Source organism: Ochotona princeps, chromosome 5 (genome assembly GCF_030435755.1).
Source record: "Ochotona princeps isolate mOchPri1 chromosome 5, mOchPri1.hap1, whole genome shotgun sequence".
In the NCBI taxonomy this organism is placed as follows: domain Eukaryota; kingdom Metazoa; phylum Chordata; class Mammalia; order Lagomorpha; family Ochotonidae; genus Ochotona; species Ochotona princeps.
In genome coordinates this window covers 15,799,945-15,822,443 of record NC_080836.1, presented here as the reverse complement: position 1 = coordinate 15,822,443, position 22,499 = coordinate 15,799,945, and the positions used below count along the sequence as shown (strand labels likewise).

Genomic DNA, 22,499 nt, shown 5'->3' with positions numbered 1-22,499 from the left:
GTTTCTGTACTTGGAGCTTAGGTTGAAGTAAAATAGTTCTAGCAATTTCTACCTCTAGTATATATATTTCAGTATACCTCTTGACAGTTACTTTGTAGTAAAAATGCATGATTAAACCGTGTTCAATAATTTAATTTGAAGTAATTAGCTCTCTCTGCTAACTTTTCACCTGAAAATCAATGCTTGCCCTAAATACCAAACCTTCAGCCAATGCCCCAAAGTGAGATCAGAAATTAGTATCTCACATTTTAGCTTCAGTTAGAATGAAGTCACGGGTTTAAGTCACGCTGATGATTTTGTAGAGCAGATTAACAATGCACTTGTTTTGCAAGGACAACGAAATATCACTCTTGTAGGGGCTTTTGCATCTGAAAGATTGTTTGTGATGCTTAATTCCGAGACTCCTTTCTCAGAATTTGGAATTGAAAACAAAAAGATTACTCCTACCCTGTGTGTCAGGAACCATGTAAAATCTGTGCTTTTTGCTGATATGCTAGGATTTTATTACTTGAACTTTACCTCTAAGTCTTCAATCCACCTAGTACTGGTTGGATAGTATTTGTTTGCAGAACTTGGTATTTACTCAATTCATTTCGCAGCTTCCTTCTGTGTTGTAAGGTTTTGTTTAGATGTTCAGCCCCTCAAATCTTGTCTTTGACAAACTGTCAGTTTGTTTCTAAAGAGGATATATCAGATGAAGTTTGGAAAGTGAGAAGGTAGGTTGAGGTGAAAAAGTAGAAAATGTGTCTTTTGAAACATAAAATAAAACTTTCTAACTGCTCTCATATTTTATAATATCATATAATGGGATTGGTACATTAAATTTGACTTACAGCAAGATTGTAATAATACTAAATAAAATGTAACCTATTAAAAATGTAAATTTAGGTCCTTGAAGCATTTAGAACTGATTTTTGTATAATGTGACAGGTGTGGGTCTTACTTCTTAAATCTGTAAGCTGCTATCCAGTTGTCCCAACAGCATTTGTTGAATAAACCAGGTTTTTTTTTCCTGGTTTGCTTTCAGTTTTTTTGTTAAAGATTAGTTTGCTATATGTGCATGGACTCCCTTCTGGTGTTTCTATTCTGTTCCACTGATCTTTGTTTCTGTACCAGTAATGGACTGTTTTGATGACTACTGCTTTGTAGTATGTTTTGAGGTCTGGAATTGTGATTCCTCCAGCTTTATGTTTATACTTCAGGATATCTTTGGCTATTTGTGGTCTCTTGTGTTTCCAGAAGAATTTTTGCATCTTCTTTTCTATTTCTGAGAAGAATATTGTTGGGATTTTGATTAGGATTGCATTGAATCTGTATATTTCTTTTGCTAATATTACTCAGCCAATGAAATGAATGAAATTATACCATTTGCAACTAGATGGTCCCAACTAGAGACCATTATGCTTAGTGAAATAAGTCAATCCCAAAAAGACAAATACCATGTATTCTCTCTAATAAAAGGAAACCATCATGCAAATTGGAATGTATAGTATTGGAGTAATGGAAACTGCTATATCCAGATGTGAAGACACAGTGCAACACGCATTCCCACTTCCAAATTAAAGATGGACTCTGAATGAAAGTGTTGGACATGTCTGGACAATGGGATGATGGACTGTCTGACGTTGTCTGTACCAGGAATGTTGGGGCACACTTCAGCAGCAGACCAATGGAATTATAACTGCTGGTGAAGTAATGTACTGTTGTTTTAATATGCGGAAAATCAATCCAGGGGCAGAATTGGGGAAAGGGGAATCCCAGATGATACAGAATTATACCATAAAATTTAAAATAAAAATTTAAAAAGTATCACATTGGTTGCTTTATATTACCTAGTTCATAGATTTTTTGACACACATATTACCAATTTGTGATGCCACCATGATGGTGTTGATTTTCCTTTTTTAATTTTCAAAACAGTGTGAGATATGTGTGTAATATAGCATTTCTTTTACTTTAGATGAACTCACAAATTCGTCAGAAACAAGATTGTCTTTAGATGACCTGTTCAGGAAAGAATTTGTGCTGCATGACCCAGAAGCTCGATGGATTAATGGTAGGTGTTATCCATCTTATATTTAATTTGATTCTGCCTTATTAGAAATAAATAAAGCTATTTGTTATAAGTAATTTGCTGTACTTATCAGACTACATATTTAATTTGAAGTTAAAGGTTTGTCCATTTAATAGAGAGTTGCTTCCTAAATAGTGCAGAAACAAAACTGCAGTCCAGTCATCAGTATGACTGTTGCCATATCTGCAGGTCTCTTGTGATCATTAATTATTTGACGTTAAGGAAGTATTGCATCTCCAGTACTTCTCTGGACAACCCTACTTAGCACAATGGTTTAGATTTTGATAGTGTATATATAAGTGCTTAAAATTTTGGCAATATTATTATTCATTTCTGCCTTTGTGGCCTTCACAGCTAAACTTATGTGCTACAAACTAGAGAGAGTATTTGCAAAGTAGAAATGACTTGGAAATGATATGAAAATATATGCACCTTGTCCTTTATCTAGTGTGGCAGAGAAACAACCTCCATTTTTCATGAGTCGTTTCTTAAAATACCAAGGTAAAAATAAAACCATCAGGACATTCCATGGGCTTGAGTTTGTCTTTATGGAAAGTTTTGGGGGCTCTTTATTCAAATGACATATATTGGGGAAATGGACATTTGGTTTAATTCTGTGAATTTACTGATTTGCCTGTCCATACTCATCATTGAGGTAGGATAATTGTTCATCTGTGTCTTTCAGTTTATTTAGACATAATATCTTTGCTTGTTTCCAAGGCATGGAGTCAATTATGTGTACGATGGATAAAAACATCTTTCCCTTTTTAGCTAATAAAGATGATCTCATTTGCAGTCCATTCCTCCTTCTCTAATATTCTAATTAAGCACATTTATGCTGGAAAATTACACTTTAATTTATGGAGACTATAAAAAGATTGTAATTTAACTCAGGAGGTCAGGAACCAAGCAACACTTGTTTACCTGGCTTCGATTTTGTTCCTGGAGATCAATGGGCACTGAATTTTTTTTTTATAAAAGAATACATTTGTTCAATAAAAGTTTTGTGTTGTTTTGCTGTAAATTTGTGCTTCACTTGTATCAGTTGGAAAATGACTATTATGGTGATGATATAGAATACATGTTCATCATTTTATCATCCATTTTTTCTCTTCATCCTGAATTGCTAACCACATTTTTGCTTTTGCATTATGATTGTTTCATGTGTGCAATGTGAATATTATCGGCCAGCACTGTAACTCTAAAGTTTTGAAAAAGGTTTACTATCTCCCAACATTCTCTTCATACAGAAATCTCTCATAAGTCGTTTTCCTAAGATGCTGTTATACTTACATAAACTGTGCATTTACTCCCTACTTATTTACTGTTGAAGGAGATGGAGAAATCAGTTGGCAGCATTTTTAAAATTAACCATACTGTGAATTCTTAAGTTGGTAATGTGTAATGTGCCATTCATCATGTTTTTAGATAAATAATAGGAATTTGTGTCATTTTTGGGATAAAAAGAAAAAACAGTCATGGCTCTCATTTTCCTTCCTGGGTAGGCTAAGACTGTTTAATGAGAAATTCACTCCTGTACATAATGGACAGTTTGCTTCTGCAGCTCTCTAACACTGAATGGATAATTAAAGGGTGAACTGCAGGCCAAATTAAGCCAATTTCATTTTCTGGGACATATATTTTACTCTAACACTACAGATGGTAAGATGCATTTGGAGTTAATCATGGTTTTCTTACCAACCATTGGTAAACATGATCTTGAGAAAGCATCGTGGCACAAAGTGCTTTAGAAATAATTAAGAAAATTGATATTTTTATATGCATGTTATATAAAATAATGCTTTGAAATGGAAAAAAAAAACCTGAGTTCTGAGAGCATTTTCTTTGTAGGAATACTGTGGAGGGAGTAAGCTCACTATCAATACATAGTATTCACTGGATGGGTTTCTGAGTAGTGAAAGGATTTTGTGCTCTTATCCAACATCCTTATCTTTGGTAGTCACTTGTTCTTCACTTACTTCCTTATGCCTCACACAGCCAGGAGATACCCTGGGAACATATGAATAACATATTTGAACCTGGCCTCCTGAGCCATAGTTATATCTAAATTTGAAAAATGAGCCTTTCCTTTATTCTTAAGTGATGTCTTATCAAGTTTTCTTAGAGTGTAAGTCATTTGAAGGAGTTCAACAAAGCTTATTTGGAACTCTCATTTCAGTCATGAAGGTTATCATATAAAAAAGCATTACTAGTCAAAGGAAAGGGGGATGTTGAAATGGCCCTGGCATGTGCAGGCTGTAATGAAACAGCATCATTCATTACGCAGGTACTCCAATAGTTAGCTGACAATGTCATTGCAACTTGAATGGTTTTCTGGTTTATGATTAGCTGAACTGCCTCACCCCAAAGCTGCTCATGTCCTTGAAATCTCCATTTTTATATCATTTTCTTCCGATTTATGTCACCTTGAAACCTGGAAATCCATCTTGTTTAAAATTACTCAACTCCGGATGTATCTTTGATGATCAATCAAAGAAAGATCTAACACTGAGTGGTTCTATGTTAACCCCAGTGATAGATGTTTGGCATTCATATTTCATAGGGTAGCATATGGCATTAAAAATTAACCACAGAAAGCTGAAGCTGAAGTTTAACCCAGAAACATATCCAGTGACATATCTAATAAAAGCCACAGCCTGCTTTAGTGATCCAGTTTTAAGTATAAAACTCCATTTCATGTTTCAATGTGTCTTGCTTCTTATCTATAATTCATGTAAGGGCACATCAAAAAGCTTGTGAAAATGGAATTAAAATATAAGTAGATATAAATTTATTGTGTTGAAAAAATCTTTTGAAGTTCACATGTAACTTTGCTCATAACACACATAACCTTACGGCGGACAGCTCATGTGTAGACTCCTCCCACACATGTTTGTTCTACATCTCTTTGCTAATGAAGCTTTTGTGTGGAGTGTTAAACTAATATCTGGATCTCTCCATATCTATCCAGATAGCATGAACTTATGCACGCATTAAAAATAGAGTAGATAATCTTGCTTATTAACATCTTATTAACATCTTCAGGTTCTTACATACTGAAAAGGTGACTATCAAATCATATTCTCCATAATGTGTGATTGTTTTTTTTTTCCCTATCTTTACTTATGTCAATTTTTTTCCCACAAATGGCTGTTGATGCTTGTTTTTTCTCTTTCTTAGAGTCATGGGTTTCTAATTGTTATTAGAATAATCTCATTCCAAACACAGCTTTGCAATGTTCAATGAATAGCTATCCTTCTCAAAAACCATATAATGAACTGCCTTACCTACTGAAGAAACTCCATGCTCCGCCTTCTGTGCTGCTTTTTCGTTTAATTTTTATTTATTACTTATATGAAAAGCAAAGATACAGAAAGATCAACAGAGAGATCTTCCATCTGCTGATTCATTATCCCAAAGTCCACATCAGGGCTTGACCAACCTGAAAACAGAAACTCAATATTAATCTCCCGTATGGAGGTAAAAGGCACCCAACCACTTGGGCTGTTTTCTGGTGGTGTGGGTGAAGATGAATCTAAAACAGAGCCAGGATGTGACTGAGGCACACAGAAATGAGATGTCATGCCCCCACATGACCGCTTCATCACTGTACCAAATGATTACCCTTCCAGTGTATTTTTGTGAATTTCACCAATTTTATTTTGAAAGAAAACAGAGAAAGATGCTGAGACCACCCATCTGCTGGTTCCCTCCTCAGATATCTACAGCACTTGATGTTGGGCGAGTCTGAAGTCAGCATCCTTGGGCAGAGACACCCAACTCCTTGAACTCTAACTTGTTGCTTCCCAGGAAGGAAAATGGAATCAGAAACTCAACTAGGATTCAAATCACAGCACTGTGGTTTGGACATCCCTGGAGGTCTCTCAAAAGCTGCACCAGGGCCCACCCTCTCTGCATGCTAAGCCTCTCAGAGTCAAGCTGTAGCCCTCTTTCTCTCCTTTTTATGTTATACTTTGGCTACTTTAGCTGTTTAATATTCTCATGTCGCAAAGACTTTCTAGTCTCTGTGCCTTTACCCACGTTATTCTATCTACCTGGAATACCATCCTTAATTTGAAATTCTCAAATTTATCCTGCTACATGACTGAGGTACTTGTACAATACCCATGACTGTTCTCTTTGTAAATGCTGACCTCCCTCTGCCACAAAAAATTCTATTTTATTTTAATTATAGCATTAAAAATCGCCAGTAACCAAGATTTTTTAAATACATTGTACAAAACTACTATTCTTAAATTTTAAGTCATTTATATTTTTCCCAATTTTTCATGAATAGTTTTGACAAATACAATAAATATTAATTTCTAGAAAACAAATGATAGATGTGCAAAACATTATCCCCATTTTATCATTATATTAAATATACCTAAAATTATATTTCAAAACCAGGAACATACCTGAGTATAAAAATGATTGTCACTAATTGTTTGAGAGTGTGTGTACAGGCCATCAAGAGAGAAGATTATAACTGTATTTCTAATTGTGCTTTTCCTAATCAAATGAAACAAAATTAATAGAAATAGTGGTCACTATAATTAAGTGACTATTTTTAGGTTCTGAAGTTATTTAGCCTTGATACTTAAAAATTAATGTGGTAAATGGTCTTGCTTACCCATTGTTAACAAAGCTGTTACATTACTGACAGCATACTTCCAGTGGATAAAGCTCTGTACAATGTTTCTACTTTTTGTTTTAATAACAGTGTCAATATAGATAAAACTAGTTTCCAAAGTTAGAATGATGATAATAGAGGAGGGTATTTTAACACCTTTAAGTAGCCAAGTTTACTCTGAAATTGTGTCCAATAAATCATATGACACTGCATTTTGTAACTTTTACATCAACTCTATCTGCAGCCAGTTGCAAATTTTACCTCATAAAACACAAATAAATTATCTTTTGATAGAATTAGATGCTATTTTTAAACATGTTGGAGTGATAGTGTGTGAACTAAATGGTAAATTATGTCGTTTTGTCATGAGGCTGTGTGAAACTCCTGCACCATTTGATCACCCCCAGTGAATGTTAGTAATTCTGTAAAATTAGCCCACTTAACATGAGTTGAATTTACACTATTGTCAAATTGCTGTGATGTTTAGTCTCACACTTCTTCTTTGCTGGACAAGTGGCCAACATTTCACTAATTGGTTATCCTCCTCAAACAATACTCAACACACTGCTAAGGGATAATAGACAGTGGAGGATTGAATTGATTTAGGCTAACGCAGCAATTTGCATACTGCCTAGACTACAACCAATACCCACTGAATAGGTGTGTTGTTGTAATGAGAAAAAAACTCACATGTTTTTTTTTCCTTTTTTAATTATATATATATATTTTTATTAATTATTTTGCATTATGTGACAGTTTCATAGGCTCTGGGGATCCTCCCACCCCTCCCTCTCTCCTTCCCCCTGGTGTATTCCTCCACCTTGATGCAATATTACAGTTCAAATTCAATCAAGATTCTTTCCTTGCAAACATATACCAAGCATAGAGTCCAGCTACTTATTGTCCAGATGGGTTGAACAGTTTCTTGGGGAGACCATTTCTGGTCTGAAGTTAGAGCTGGTAGAATATCATCACAGTCAATTAAGAGAAAGTGGATTCACTTGGCCCACAGTGATTTGAGTGCTAATTCTGGTACTTCTTCCACTATAGGCAAATCTCTTTCTGTGATATATACAGGAGGATTTTAGTGAATAATGTGCTGTGAGTTATACATCTCTCTCTTTCTCTCTCTCTTTATTTAGTCATCTCTCAAATTAGTGATCAGGGAAGAGTGGTAGTTAATTGTCTTTGAGTTTCATTTTGATCCTGTTGGACTTGAGTTGATCCTTATGGACTCATATTAAAATCATTTGCCACATGATATTCCCACACAGACATTTAAACATATTACCTTTTATATTATATGGGAGTGTGTAACAAATTAAATCATGAAAGATACTAAATAAAACCAAACCAGGGCCTCTCAGGAAGTTACCTAAGATTCCCAAGGCTCTGTTTGCTCATTTAATTTTTCATCACCTAAAAGAGAAATGATAGTGTCCCAGCAAAAATTGTAATAAAAATTAACTCATGAAAATATGTAAAGCCAAAGAGAATCGAAACAAATGTACATATAAAAAGCAAAAGTCTTTAGTCCCTGGATCTTCCTGTTTTAAAATCTATATGACTGCTTTTAGAGATACGCTGGGCATCCAAAATTTTAAGAAGAATCTGCAGACTGGTCATCATGTAATTCTTCCTGTATATTGACAAGCAGTAGAAAGTCATTGTTTTTACTTTAGTTTAAAAAAAGCCAAATATATCATTGTAATTCACTTAAATACTATTTATATAAGTTAGCAAACTCCTAGGGGACTTGTACAAATGTTTTAGTTTTTGTTCATGTGGCAGTACATAATGATGCTAGGGTTTCTGTTCATCAACTTAATTGTACTGAAGAAGTTGTAGGGCTTTTCATGCCTGTTCAACAGTCTGTTCACAGCTCCATCAGCATTCTTTTCTCTTTTTTTAAAGTTTTTTATTTATTGTTTTATTGCAAAGTCAGATATACAGAGAGGAAGAGAGACAGAGAGGAAGATTCTTCATCCGATGACTCACTCCCCAAATGACTGCAATGGCTGATGCTGTGCCGATCCGATGCCAGGATCCAGGTACTTCCTCCAGGTCTCCCACACAGGTGCAGGTTCCCAAATGGACCTCGACTTCTTTCCCAAATCACAGGCAGGGAGCTGGATGGAAAGCGAGGCGCCAGGATTAGAGGATAGCCCAAAGCCTGTGGACTCTGCACCCACATGGGAGACCTGGAAGAAGATCCAGGATCCTGGCTTCAGATTGGCACAGCTCCTGACATTGTGGCCACTTGGGGAGTGAATGATTAGATGGAAGACCTTCCTCTCTGTCTGTCTTCCTCTCTGTATAATTTACTTTGCAATAAAAGTAAAGAAATCTTAAAAGGAGAGGGGAAAATCTCCCATATATATGTGTAGATATCTATATCTATATCTTTATTTATTTATTTATTTATTTATTATTTAGAAAATATGATGAGAGAGGATATGAAAAATAGTTTTGCCTACAGTAGGCCTTAGAGTGAGTTACTAACTCCAAGTGCTAGAATGAAAGACGTACTTTCATCCTTATGTTCTGAATGCTCAGAAGAGAAGGGAGATAGAGATTTAAGAGATTGTTGCTGACTCTGGGAGAATGTAAAAATCTCAGCACGATGGTAGGTTGTAATGCTTAATATATCTTATTCTTAAAATCTGTCTCACTCCCTTATTTCTCAAGAGGTTTCAATAGAATACTTACTGGAGTTTATGATGTTTTCTCTTTCTTCCAGTGGTGTAGACATGTAGAGGACAATTGCAGCCATGACATCCTGGGGCATGTGTTTGATCCAACGGTTATATTCCTTGGGACACCTGTAAGAATGTTTGGTTTGAGTCTCAACTCTCTAGGTCCAGCTTTCTGCTCAGGCACAGCAATCTCAACAAGTAGTGGCTTAAGAGTGATTGGGTCCAACAAAAGGGAGACCTGCAATGAGTCCTCGGCTCTGGGGTTTGCTTGACTCAGTCCCTGCTGGTTGTGTGTATGTCTGAAGAGTGAGTCAGAGGTTGTGAGTACTCATTTCTCTCATGGCTGTTAACATTTTTTCTTCTCCTTCTCTTCTTCCTTCCTCCTTGTCTCAACACCCCCACCGCCTTCTCTGTCTCTTCCCTTCTCTCTGTCTCTTCTAAATAAAATGAATAAATGTTGTCAGGAAAGACCATTGATTTTAAAATAATATTTGTCATAAATCTTAGTAATTAGAGTAGGCAATTTAGTGCTAGAACTACAGAAAATGTATGCTCCTAAGTGTACATACCACAAACTAAAACTGTTTTCTCTAGTTTTTAAATAATGCTTCTATCAAACTGTAAGCTTATTTTCATTTCTACTAAAGCTGCTTAAAATCACAAATAAAATAATATCTTCCATAAAAATTCACACTATGAAAATCCTTTATGTTAACTGTAGATAATAAAACTTTTGTTTGAAATTCATTCTAAATAGTTTGTTTAAGGAAATGTTTTTAAGATTCTAGTATATCTTAAAATGGCAATATTTATACTAAGAGAGAATAACAGTAAGAGAGAATAAGGAAAAGAATTTACCCATAAAATCCAGTGTTAACATTTCTGAAAAAAATAATATCCAAGAGAAAAATTCTGCTTTAGAAATGCAATAATTCAAAGAAACTGTATCACATAATACAATGTAATCAATGAATTAAAAAAACAAAACAAACAAAAAAATGCAATAATTACACTCTTCAAAGGAACCTTGAAATAAAACGTAAACTTGAGATTGCGAGCATTTAACATGGTGTTATCACTCACTTATTGAAATAGAAAAGTGTATCTTGACTTCGAATGAAAAGAAAAAGCTAGAACAAATGGAATAACACAGTTATGTTTATATCTTTTTGACAAGGATTTACTCAGTTCCAAATATGTGTCTTGCACAGAACTTCGTATATTCCAATTGGAATGTGCTTATCTTTCAAAGGATTGCAATAAAACAGTAAAAGAGTATCTCCCAGTACCGTGGTGCTCTCTGCAGATGCTGTTGGTGTTGGCTTCGCTGCCACAGACACTGAGGATGTTAATATGCACTCAGATGCCTGGGCAGATGGGCAGGGACATCGGCCTTTCCAGCTATATGCTTGTCTGGATTTTCATTTACTGATTTAATGCATGTTTATACACTTGATTCATCCAGTGCATTTGTTCCTGATGCAGTGATATAAATAAACATAGCCCAGCCACTTATGAAAATTACAAATATAAGCTGCTTTCTACAATCTTACACAATATCCCTTCTGAATTCTTGGAGATAGAGAGTTAAAATTAATCAATAGACTGTAAAAGGGCAAGAAGTAGAGATTATTGGCCATTGTAAGAAGCAGCCGAATAGTACGGTTTGACTTATGTTCTTTGTTTACGAATACAAAACACATCTGCATATTTTGTGTTCACAGTGGTGCAGGGTACACACATTATTCTTTCATTTGGCTGCATTTACATATGTGCTAAGGTTTATGATTGCTTATATGCATATAGCATTAACATATTTGAAGAAAGTTTGGCAATTAGATTACAAAGGGTGTAGAAACTAGCTGAGAATACCTAGATTAAGCAATTAGATAATACCTTTGTGGTACATATTTGGATCATAATTTTTGAGGAAAAAAAGTTGCAACTATGATCGATACCATCTGAAATAAGATTAATGAATTATTCTAAGGAAAAGCTAAAGTTCAGTCTTACAATACAGATATTAGATGAACCCAGGGGATAGAACAGAAAAAGGAATAAGGATGTGTTATGATGGGGTCTTAGGAATTAACATAGTGAATAGGGTGAACTGCAAGAAAGATGCGTTTGTGGGAGAGACAGACAGATAGACCAGATAGATAGAAATTGTTGAAAAGATTGTGATTCAGGGCCCAGCGTGGCAGCCTAGTGGCTAAAGTTTTTGCCTTCAATGAGCCAGCATCCCATATGGGTGCTGGTTCATGTCCCATATGCTCCACCTCTGATTCAGCTCCCTGCTTGTGGCCTGGGAAAGCAGTGGTGGACAACCCAACACCTTAGGATCCTGCACCTGTGTGGGAGACCTGGAAGAAGCTCCTGGCTCCTGGCTTTGATCAGCACAGCTCCCACCACTGTGGCTGCTCGGGGAGTTAACCATCAGATAGAACATCTTCCTCCTCATCTCTCCTTCTCTCTACAGACCTAATTTTCCAATAAAAAAAATATTTTTTAATGTTTGTGTTTCAGATTGGCATTTACTTAGAATTTTTATATTGATTATTTCCGTAGCAGAATAGCTCAATATCCTTTCACACATTTACATTTTATTAGATATTAATTTTGAAACTGAGTAATCTGTATGCTATAAATTGGATATATGTTATATTTTATTTAATGGGAAAATATCAGTAACATGAATTTTACATAGTATGTTGATAGTATTTACAAGTATATTTCTACTTTTGTAGAACATTTCTAAGCTTATCATTTATTTGAATTTTTCTTTGAAAATTATGTTTAGGATGTGCAGTTGGCATTACTTTTTCTTTAAATGTAAATAAATGGGGCACATAAAGGAATCTTTCACTTCTAGTAGCTACAGGTTGGTGTTGCGCTCTGTCTGCAAGCCATGTCCACTGTGTTCAATATTGGATGGTATGCAAATCAATTTTAAAAATATAAAATAATTAGTAGTAGTATTATGAAATTGCCATTCGATGATGTTTGTATATTGATTATATAAGTGTCTGTACATTAAAGGAAAAAAATATTAAGGGAAAGACAGCTAACAATACAGAAACTTACCACTTAATCGCATAAGAATTCTTTTATTTTAAAGATTTATTTAATTATAGATTTAAGTCAGAGTTATAGAAGAAGAGAAGGAGGGAAATGGAGACATCATTGGCAGTTAGTGAGGTATCTTCCAGCTGCTGCTGTACCCCCAAATGGCTTCAATACCTGTGGATGAGAAAGGCTGAGCCAGGAACCTGAAACTTTGTGTAGGTCGTTTCCAAGGGTGCACAGGCCACACCCTTGGCCATCTTCTGCTTTTCCAGGCACACTAGAAATGGCTGGATTCAAAGTGGAGCTGCTGGAATGTGAACCAATGCTCAGAAGAGATGCCACCATTACGGTGCTCAGCTCAGCCTGCTGTGCCTCATCACAGGCATCCATATAGAAATGCTTTAATCTGTGAAAATGTTTAAATGATTGTGAAAAATTGTAGTCACTCATATCTCAACAATGGCCAGTGAATTGAAGAGAAAAAGTCTTTGCTACTAGCATGAATAGTAAAATCATGCCTTGGTATAGTCCTGTTTTCTTGTGTCTATTCCCTCCATCTGTGTAACTTGGAGTTACCAAACAAATAAATAGATAAAAATTTTAAAGAAATATTGGTCACTCGATAGGACACTGGACTTTCTGACATTGTGCCAGCGATTTCAGGATATGCTTAAATAACAGACTGATGAATGCATGACTGTTCTATTGCAATATTATGGGGAAATCAGTCAGGGGGTAGGAATTTGGGGAGGATTTAGGGAAATTCCAGACCTTATGAAATTGTTCCATAAAATTCAAAATTTTAAAAAGAAAAAAGAAAATATTGCTCACTGTATGAGGAAGAAAATTAAGTTACCTTAGAAGTGACATCCAAATTGTAGCCTGGCTCAATACTTTTTACTGTATTACAGCTAATGTTTCTAGTCTTCTAACTTAGAGGGATGCTCAAACCTGAGAGGGGCTCATGGGAATAGAGACAATGTTTACATATGTAGTGTCATTATGACATGAATGCTCATTTGGGGAAGAACTGGAGTTAATTCATATCTCTGGCTTATTCTAGGCAGAACAGCTAGAAATCATCATTCCACCTCATTTATTCTATATGCCACAGTGAGCATAGAAATCATGACTACATATGAGAAAAGAAACATTAAGATAATCAGAAATAACTAAGAGAAATAATGTTCTGGGACTTTAAGTATATGTTATTTAATCAGTATAGCACAAATGAAACTTCTCTAGTGAGTTCCCAGAAGAACTCTTACGATGCTGATCTAAGATTTGTAACTCAGTGTGGGCAGAGGGAGAGCAGTACTGTCCTGGAATTGAGGTGGCTGGGCTTGATGGTTTAGCATTCACCCTGGGAAACCCTCATCACTTGGTTGGATCTCAGATCTGTCATGCATGTTTGCATGGCTTGAACACATGGCGCATGAGGTTTCCCTGGTTTTATTGTTTTGAAATTACCTGTATCGGGATTGGTTGACCCGAGAGCAAACGACGATGTGATTCTAGTTTGCTTATTTCTGTACTTCACATCACTTTGTTGAAGTGGGAGTTTTATGATTATCAGTTTATGACTAGTGTCAGTATTTTTATGCTACTTTGCTATCAGTTTTATAACTTACTTTCCATCTTTTAGTGGACTTGGCAAATTATAGGAATTAGAGGAATAATGCAATTCATGCTCTTATATATCATGTTGACATTTTTATGTATCATCATCAACAAATGAATGCCCTTAGAGATTTGAAACTTAGTTAAAATAAATGTTATAACTATCAGTGCCTTGATAAATATTAGGTTTACTTTGCTTCATGTGACTTTTTTTTTTAAGATTTGTTTTATTTTATTGGGAAGGAAGATATGCAGAGAGGAGGAGAGACAGAGTAAAGTCTTCCATCCTCTGGTTAATTCCCCAAGTGGCCACAATGGCTATAACTGGGCTGATCCGAAGCCAGGAGCCAGGATCTTCTTAAAAGTCTCCCATGCAAGAGCAGGGTCTCAAGGGCTTGGGTCATCCTCTGCTGTTTTCCCAGGTAAGAAGCAAGGAGCTGGATGGGAAGTGGAACGGCTAGGACTCAAACTGGTACCAATATGGGATATTGGCAAATGCAAGCAAGGATTTAGTCATTAGACTGTCACACTGTGGCCAAGTGAGAAAAGTTTTACACATTGTGGAAAGTCTGTGAAAGAGTATTCTGGTCATATCATCTTTTTAAAAAAAGATTTGTTTCATTTTTAGTGGAAAGTCCGATATACAGAGAGAAGGAAAGATAGAGGGGAAGATTCCATTAATTACTCGCCAAGTGCCGACAACAGCCAGAGCTGAGCCGATTCAAACCCAGGAGCCAGGAGCCAGGAGCTTTTTCTGGGTCTTTCACATAGGTGCAGGATGCCAATGCTTTGCCCACAAGCAGGGAGCTGAATAGGAAGTGGGGCTGCCGGGATTAGAACCAGTGCAAGGCGAGGACTTTAGCAGTAAGTCTACTTCATCAGGCCCATAGCATCTTTTTTTTTAAAAGATTTATTTATTTATTTTTTTATTACAAAGATATACAGAGAGGAGGAGAGACAGAGAGGAAGATCTTCCATCCGATGATTCACTCCCCAAGTGAGTGCAACAGCCAGTGCTGGGCCTATCCAAAGCCAGGAGCCAGGAACTTCTTCCAGGTCTCCCACACAGGTACAGGGTCCCAAGGCTTTGGGCTGTCCTCGACTGCTTTCCCAGGCCACAAGCAGGGAGCTGGATGGGAAGTGGAGCTGCCGCAAACAGAACCAGCACCCATATGGGATCCTGGAGCGTTCAAGGTGAGGACTTTAGCCGCTAGGCCACGCTTCCAGACCCCACATAGCATCTTTTTATTAAAGATTTTTTCCATTATACGTGAAAGTGAAGGAACTTACAGATATTCTTTGCAATTTTGGGGATGTTTACACTCTTATGAATATTGTTTTGTCTCAGGCTATAAATATATGTGCTGAATTCAATAGTTGGAAAAGCTGAAGAAATAAATCTAATGAGAGCAGAGAGAATAAAATAGAGTATCATTGTAGAAACTCCCGAGAGTAGAGTTCTAGGGGCGGATGTTGTGGCATCATAGGTTAATCTTACACTCCAGACACTATCACAGCACTTCAAAATGCCAGTTCAAACCTCAGGAGCTCCACTTCTGATGAAGCTTCTTGCTAATGCCCAGGGACAGCAGTGGCAGACAGACAACCGCCTCACTCCCCCTGCTAGAGCCCAGACAGGATTCTGGCTTCTGATGTCATTCCATTCCATACCTGCTGGCATTTGAAATGAAGCTAGGAGATGAATGATCTCTCTTGCTCTTTCTCTCTCATTTCTCTTTGCCTTTTAAATACATAAGTGAATAAATCCTTAAAAGGAAAAACATAGACATTTTGAATTAGGAAGGGATTTCTATGATGATGATATCTAATTTCAAGAACTGTCCTAATTCTAAATGAGGTAGATTATTTTAAAATATGTAAGTGTAGAAATAAGCCGTGACTTTAGCCTGGGATCCCTGAAACCAGGTTTAAAAGAGCTTAAGAAAGGGATTACAGCTAGTATCAGACTCAGCATTGTGAATAAAATAATTGTAAATAAAACTTGTGTCATCATTTAGAGTTTAGGATTAACTAAAATGCAAATCAGTGGATATAGGTGCCTGCTCAAGTAGATGGTTATATATCTGACAAGTAAAGTTTTCCAGCTTTTTTTCTCTTTTGTTGTCATGCTAGGATAGAAAACAGAGAATTCTTCGTATTTACTAGTTATTATTGCAGAGCCGTGTGACAAGGTTAAATGGATAGAATTATTTAATCGATATGAACTTGTGTAAGATGACCTGTAAGTTCAAAATCAGTTTTATGATTTTATCATTTTATCTTCACACCAACATAAAGGTTTGCTTTCGATGACTTGCAAAACTGTTCTGTGCTTTAAAAGACCAATTGAAACATTGGCATTCCACATTTTCAACTTTCACAGAGATCATTTTCTTTTCTCATTTCCACACAACAAACCTTTAGTATGTGGTGTAAAACACTTTTCCTTTCAGGCTTACCTGCCACATGGAGTTGCCAAACTCCATGTAAATTTCATTTCTTTTTGTTTTTTTAATCTCTAACTGAAAGGCTGAGAGACAGAAAGTCATCTCTAATCTCTGGATTTCCTCTTCAAACACCTGGGAGCTGAGCTATGTCAGGCCAAAACCCAGAACCCGGCGTTTACTCTGGCACTCCCAACTGCAGTTCAAGGACTCACTTACTTGACCTGTATCTGCTGCCTCGTGGCTGCACGTTACCGAGGAGGAGATAGAAACAGTGCACAGTTTCTGCTGCAAATACCTTGATACATCTGTGCTGTCAGTACTTGTGCTGCTCTTAATGAGCTTCAACATTGTTTACTAGAGTTTTGTGTCCAAGCCATTAACCTGTCACAGCTATGAGCCTGCACACAGCATCCTAAAGTAGCTTCTTTGTACCAAGTTCATCTCTTGTAGCCTTGAATTTGGAAATGGAAAAGATTACATGTGTTAATTTGTTACATTTATTTTCTGTCATTACCAGTGCTGCTAATCGTTGAAATGTTCTTCCATTTCTGTGTACCCATGAATAAACCCTTTGTTTTCATGTTGTTCTGTGTGGGGCTGGCAACATCTGGCCCACTGGTCATATAATGCCCCCAAATCATAGAGTCTGGTCCTGCCAAGGCAGCTAAAGATGTAACTCAAAGTTTAGTGTGTCTGTAACACACTGATTATTAGCTTGCTAATTTTGCACAACCAATGAATGATGCTATACATATCCAAGTGGTGCTTGTAGAATGCAAAATCTTCTTCACTCTGCCTAGATTTTCATTTCCCCAAGAATGTATTCAGCAAACTGAAGATCTCTTCTTTAGAAAAGGAAGTAAATCCTTGTGGAGCATGAGGATTCCATGATTTCTTCAGCAGCATTCTTCAGTGAAAACATTGCTCTGAGCTATTCCATTGTGATACCCAACAGGGTACCAAGCAGCAAAGCAGCCCATCTGCACGTTATGTTGGAAATTTCTGGCAGTAATAGATCAGGTCATGCCTCAGACATCAAAGCTTGAGTTATATCTCTGTTCACCATGGTAGAGAAGACAGTCTATGTGACCATGTCATCACCCATAAAACTGAGAGGATGATTACTCATGCCTTTATTCTAAGCTCATTATATGCATCATGAATATGGATAGTCTCTAAACATTTCAAGCAACTTTAAATAATTTGTCTCTATTCTTATCAAACAGTAAGACTGAGTTTTACTTCCCTGGGCTCTAAGGCTTTGAGAAAGCAAGCTAGTATTTCTGGCATCTGGTCATCCCGGAGTGATACAGCCACAGTAACAAGTAATTATTTACTGGGGGTTTGGCGATGTTCCTGCATCAGTAAGGCTATGCTAATCATTTTATTTACTCCCTAAAACAACCTGACTGATGCCTTTTATTATTTCTACTTTACAGCTTAGCACAATGGCTACAAACTGAGCAACTTTCTACAGGTTCACAAAGCTAAGAAACTGGCAGTGCTGGGAGTCACGGGTTGGAATCTGTTACAGAACAAGAATTAAAATAATTCAGAAATTGGTTCAGAGGCACCATTTGTCTTAGAACAAACCATTTGCTATTTCAGCTTTGTTTCATCTAGACAAACTATCCAACAGCCCTGATGTGCTGACTATACTGCTTAACCGTTTGGAAGCTGCAGCAGAGGTGTACAATCGAGCTGCTAAAGTCAGAGGATCTAATAGACACGGTAGACAAGCCACATCATAGACTTCTCTAAGTGATCTCATGTTCATACTTTGCTGAAGTTCCTATTGTTTCAAGATCTGGTGACTCAAAGAAGGAGCTGAATGCCCTAGACTTTCTCCCGATCCCAGTATATTTTTTGCACTGCATTACCCCTTTCCCAAAACTTCTCCTCGGAGCAGTATCCAAGTCAGCAGAGAGCACATTGTTTTTGTTTTGTTTTGTTTTGTTTTTTTGATCTTATGAAAGAGCACATTGTTTTTGTATCACCAAACTATGTCTTTTTACATGATTCTGTTTCTGCCTGAAATTTATTTTTGTTACCCTGACAAAGCTGATTCCTGTTCTTCCATTTGAAACAAATTCTACAAACCATGCTTCAGTGCCATCCTTGCAAAGTTTGCCTTTGTTTATGTTATTAACATAAAGAGAACAAATTTCATGGAGTTCATGAGACAGTTCTAGGAATGCATTGCTGCACCCAGGGTGGTAGCCTAGTGGCTAATGTCCTCGCCTTGTGTGCACTGGGATCCCAAATGGACACCGGTTTGGGTCCGTGCATCCCATTTCCCATTCAGCTCCCTGCATGTGGCCTGGGAAAGAAGTCAAGGATGGCCCAAAGCCTTGGGACCCTCACCCGCATGGGAGAGTAGAAGGAGGCTCCTGGTTTCAGATTGGCTCAACTCTGCTGTTGTGGCCACTTGGGAAGTGAATCATTGGATGGAAGATCTTCCTCTCTGTCTCTCCTCCTTTTCGTATGTTTGACTTTCCAAAAAAAAAAAAAAAGTAAATCTTTAAAAGGAAAGTTTTAACGGAACAAACAGAAAGAATGCATTGCTCTTTTCTGTACTTCCTTACCCCTGCCCCCTCCTCCCTTCCATTTTTACTTTTTGAGAGTCACACACTTAATGTCCTATTAAATAAGGAGTTCAGTGTATAAAAAGGAGAAAGATCACTGTTCAGCAGAAATATAGGCAAGGATTATAAATAAATAAATAAATATCAAATCCAAAGAATTAAATTACACCTATATGCATTTTAGGGGGTACTCTGTATATTACCTGAGACAAACCTGAGAAATGATTGCATTTTTGTTTTGGGGAACATAGCTTATTTCACTCACCATAATGGTCTTCAGTTGAATCCATTTTGCTGCAAAAGACAGGATTACATTCTTTTTATAATGAAGAACCATTTTATCATGTATGTATTTCCCACAAATTCATAATTTTATTTGAGACACATTGAATCCACATCCAGCAATTTCCACAATCCACTGTCTGTCTCAAACTCCATTTTGAGTTTTAAAGGGAATCATTTCCATGATGACAAGGTTTTCCTCATTGTCACTAAAGCAGAGGCAGTTACAGCTAGAACCAACACGTTGCTTTGTGTTACTGATATAAACCCATACTAATACATGACTAGACTTCTTGACCTTCTGTAGTAACAAAGATTTGTGATTATACATTTGCTTACTTTTTATAACTCTGTAAGGTCAGTTTTAATGAACAAGAGCACTGACCCTCATTGGTATCCAATGCCCGATTTTGCTGACAGATGACGCATCATGATATAAACGCAGTTTTTTCTTTTATTATGTCTTTTGATTTGTTAGATCTCCCAAGATCCATGATTATAGGAAACATAGGTGGCCTGCCTCGTTTTCAATTCACTTTCCAGCACTAATCAATATAGCAATTGAGGCAGTCCTATGAAAAGTGATATTTATCGTTTCCCAATTATTCCAGTTTTCACCTCTAAGTAGGTTTTGTCTGAAAAATCACATTGCATCCCAAGAGGTTCCTTGTAGAATGATTTGTGCTGCCCTGCCCACACCCACATTTTTGGCACACACATCCCATAATATGTGCGTAGAAAGGAGGACAGGGTGGATAGTATTATGATGCTGTTAATTTTATAAAAATAATTTTGGTTAGTGTAAGTTCGAAATATTGTCAGGCACATATAAAACAAAAATGTGCACACGCCTTTATCAATGGTCGAAAGAAAAAATAAACCTTAAAATTTTCTTCTGGAAAAAAAAAGGCTGCTTTGGTATAACTTGCTGAGGTTTAGATGGTTTATTGATTTCAGGATTCCAGGGATATGTGGGCAGGAATTAGAGTTGCATAGGAAATATTGTTAAGGATCTTAAATCTCTATATATGGAATACAAGCAATTATTTGCTTTATATACATATATATACACACACACACACACACATATATAAGCAGTCAGAACATAACAGTTCCTCAAACAGTGTTGGAGTGGTTCAAGATAAAAAATGACTTTGAAAACTCAGAAATAAAGTAATGTCACAAAGTTACTAATATTAATGCACCTGATTAGCAAGCAGAAGCTATCAAAAGTTCAGGTAGGAACGGAAAGAAACATGGTTGTTCTTTCTATGCTACTGAGAAGACTGTGAACTATCAACCTGTGAGAACTAGCATAGAATTTCCATGACCTACAGAAACTGTAGTTAAACTCAGAATCCTTGCAACAACATAGTAAGCTCGGTTCCTAAAAAGTAGCTATCAAGAGAGAAAGAAAGAAAAAATAAAATCAAAACCATCACTCTACTTTTTGGTTCCTTCTACCTACAGTTCAAATGATGTATCAACCAAATAATTGTCATCTTTCCATTGCGTAGTTATTACTTGAAGTGTCTGGCCTGCTGTACTACTGAAATTATTCCTCTCCACAGTATCGCTCTTGGTAAACTTGTTAGAGATGTCAAATTCCAGAAAAATAAGCACAAAATAATACAGAAAATGAACACTATGAACAACTGAATATAGATTTCACAATTTTTGGCATCTGAATAGGCTTATGCTTCAGTTTAATCTGTTCAAAAACTTTCTGAAGTATCCTCCTACTTAGGATAATTACAGAAGAAGATGGGTGGTGTGGACCATATGTGGCAGGTTTTGTGCACCACTTGAAGTATGCATCTCCATTAGGTGCACTTGTCATAACCCCAGTGCTCTGTGAAGCCCTGCAGAATTGACGAAGGCCTGCAAGGCTGCCAGCAAGAGAGAGAAATTCAGAGCCCTTTAGATATTGTATCTGTAACTTTCAACTTTATTCAAAAACAACTCTCACCCTCTCTGTCTCCCTCTGTCCAGCCTCTCCCTTGCCTTGTCCCTCTCTCTCTCCACCTTCCCAATTTTGATATAAGATACAGAAAAATAATGTTATAAGTTCTGGAAAACCTTCAATTATTATCATAAATCTTAGTTGGTTGAATTTAAGCCTTAGTTTTAAGAGTTAAAAAGACAAAGGTACGCTGAATTTGTTGATGATTTCCAACTATGCATCCTTCTTACATTAACTTTCCATATTTACACACACAATGGATACGGAACTAAAAGTAAGGTTTTTTAAATTTTGTGTTTTTTCTTTCAATTTGAAATCTTAAAATTCTAATACAAAACTTCTATGTTGATTTTATTTACTTGAGTTTTTATAAAAAATACTGTTTTTACAATGTTTAAATCTAGTTATGTTTATGTACTTTATCAATAAAGAGAACATAAAAGTGTAAATGAATGAAATTGACATTTTGAGATTTGGTTATTAATGGCCTTCATGCATGCTCAAAGAAGAATGGATTTTTCTGCTTACTACTAATTGAATTCTTTATTGGGTGGAGTGTTCAGCTTGAGAATATAAAATAAACTGGAAATATGTTGGTTTAAAAATGAAAAGAGAAAATGAAGGATGGTGCAAAACCTGCCACATGTGTTTATCAATCTAATGTGGTATAAGGTATCCATCTTTTTCCACTTCTTTAGTTCATAAATCGTGTCATGTTATACTTAAGTGTAATTATTTTAATAGGGTTTTTCTGGTATTTAAGCTGTATCACTAATTTTAGTTGAATTTCATATAAAAAGGAATTATTGGAAACACTAAATCTTAGAAATGTAATGTGATACAATGTAATTGGTCTTCAGAAAGATGTATCAGCTTGTTTAAATGCAGCATGATGCTTTAAACCAAAGGGCTGCATGTTGTGCTACAATCTTACAGGTGTGTAATGATCGATTTCTTTTTTTTAAATTTAACGGTTCAAAGCATTTCTTTAAATAAAACATGAAGCCATCCTGGGTACTAATATTAATGGACTACTTTAAAGAGTGACACTCATATTTACTGTTCGTACTGGTATTGTGTATAATAGGTTTGCTTCTTTGGCTAAATGTGTCAGTTGCTTTAAGTAACTCTGA

The 22,499-nt window shown here is 36.3% G+C and overlaps 1 protein-coding gene across 1 annotated transcript in view; it reads left to right on the top strand.

The window, feature by feature from the left end:
- DPP10 (dipeptidyl peptidase like 10) overlaps positions 1–22,499 on the top strand; it is a 537,944-nt gene that overhangs the window by 24,258 nt on the left and 491,187 nt on the right. The window contains exon 3 of the mRNA XM_058664194.1: positions 1,961–2,056. Coding sequence (XP_058520177.1) covers positions 1,961–2,056 — 96 coding nt within the window. The remainder of the gene's footprint in view (positions 1–1,960; positions 2,057–22,499) is intronic.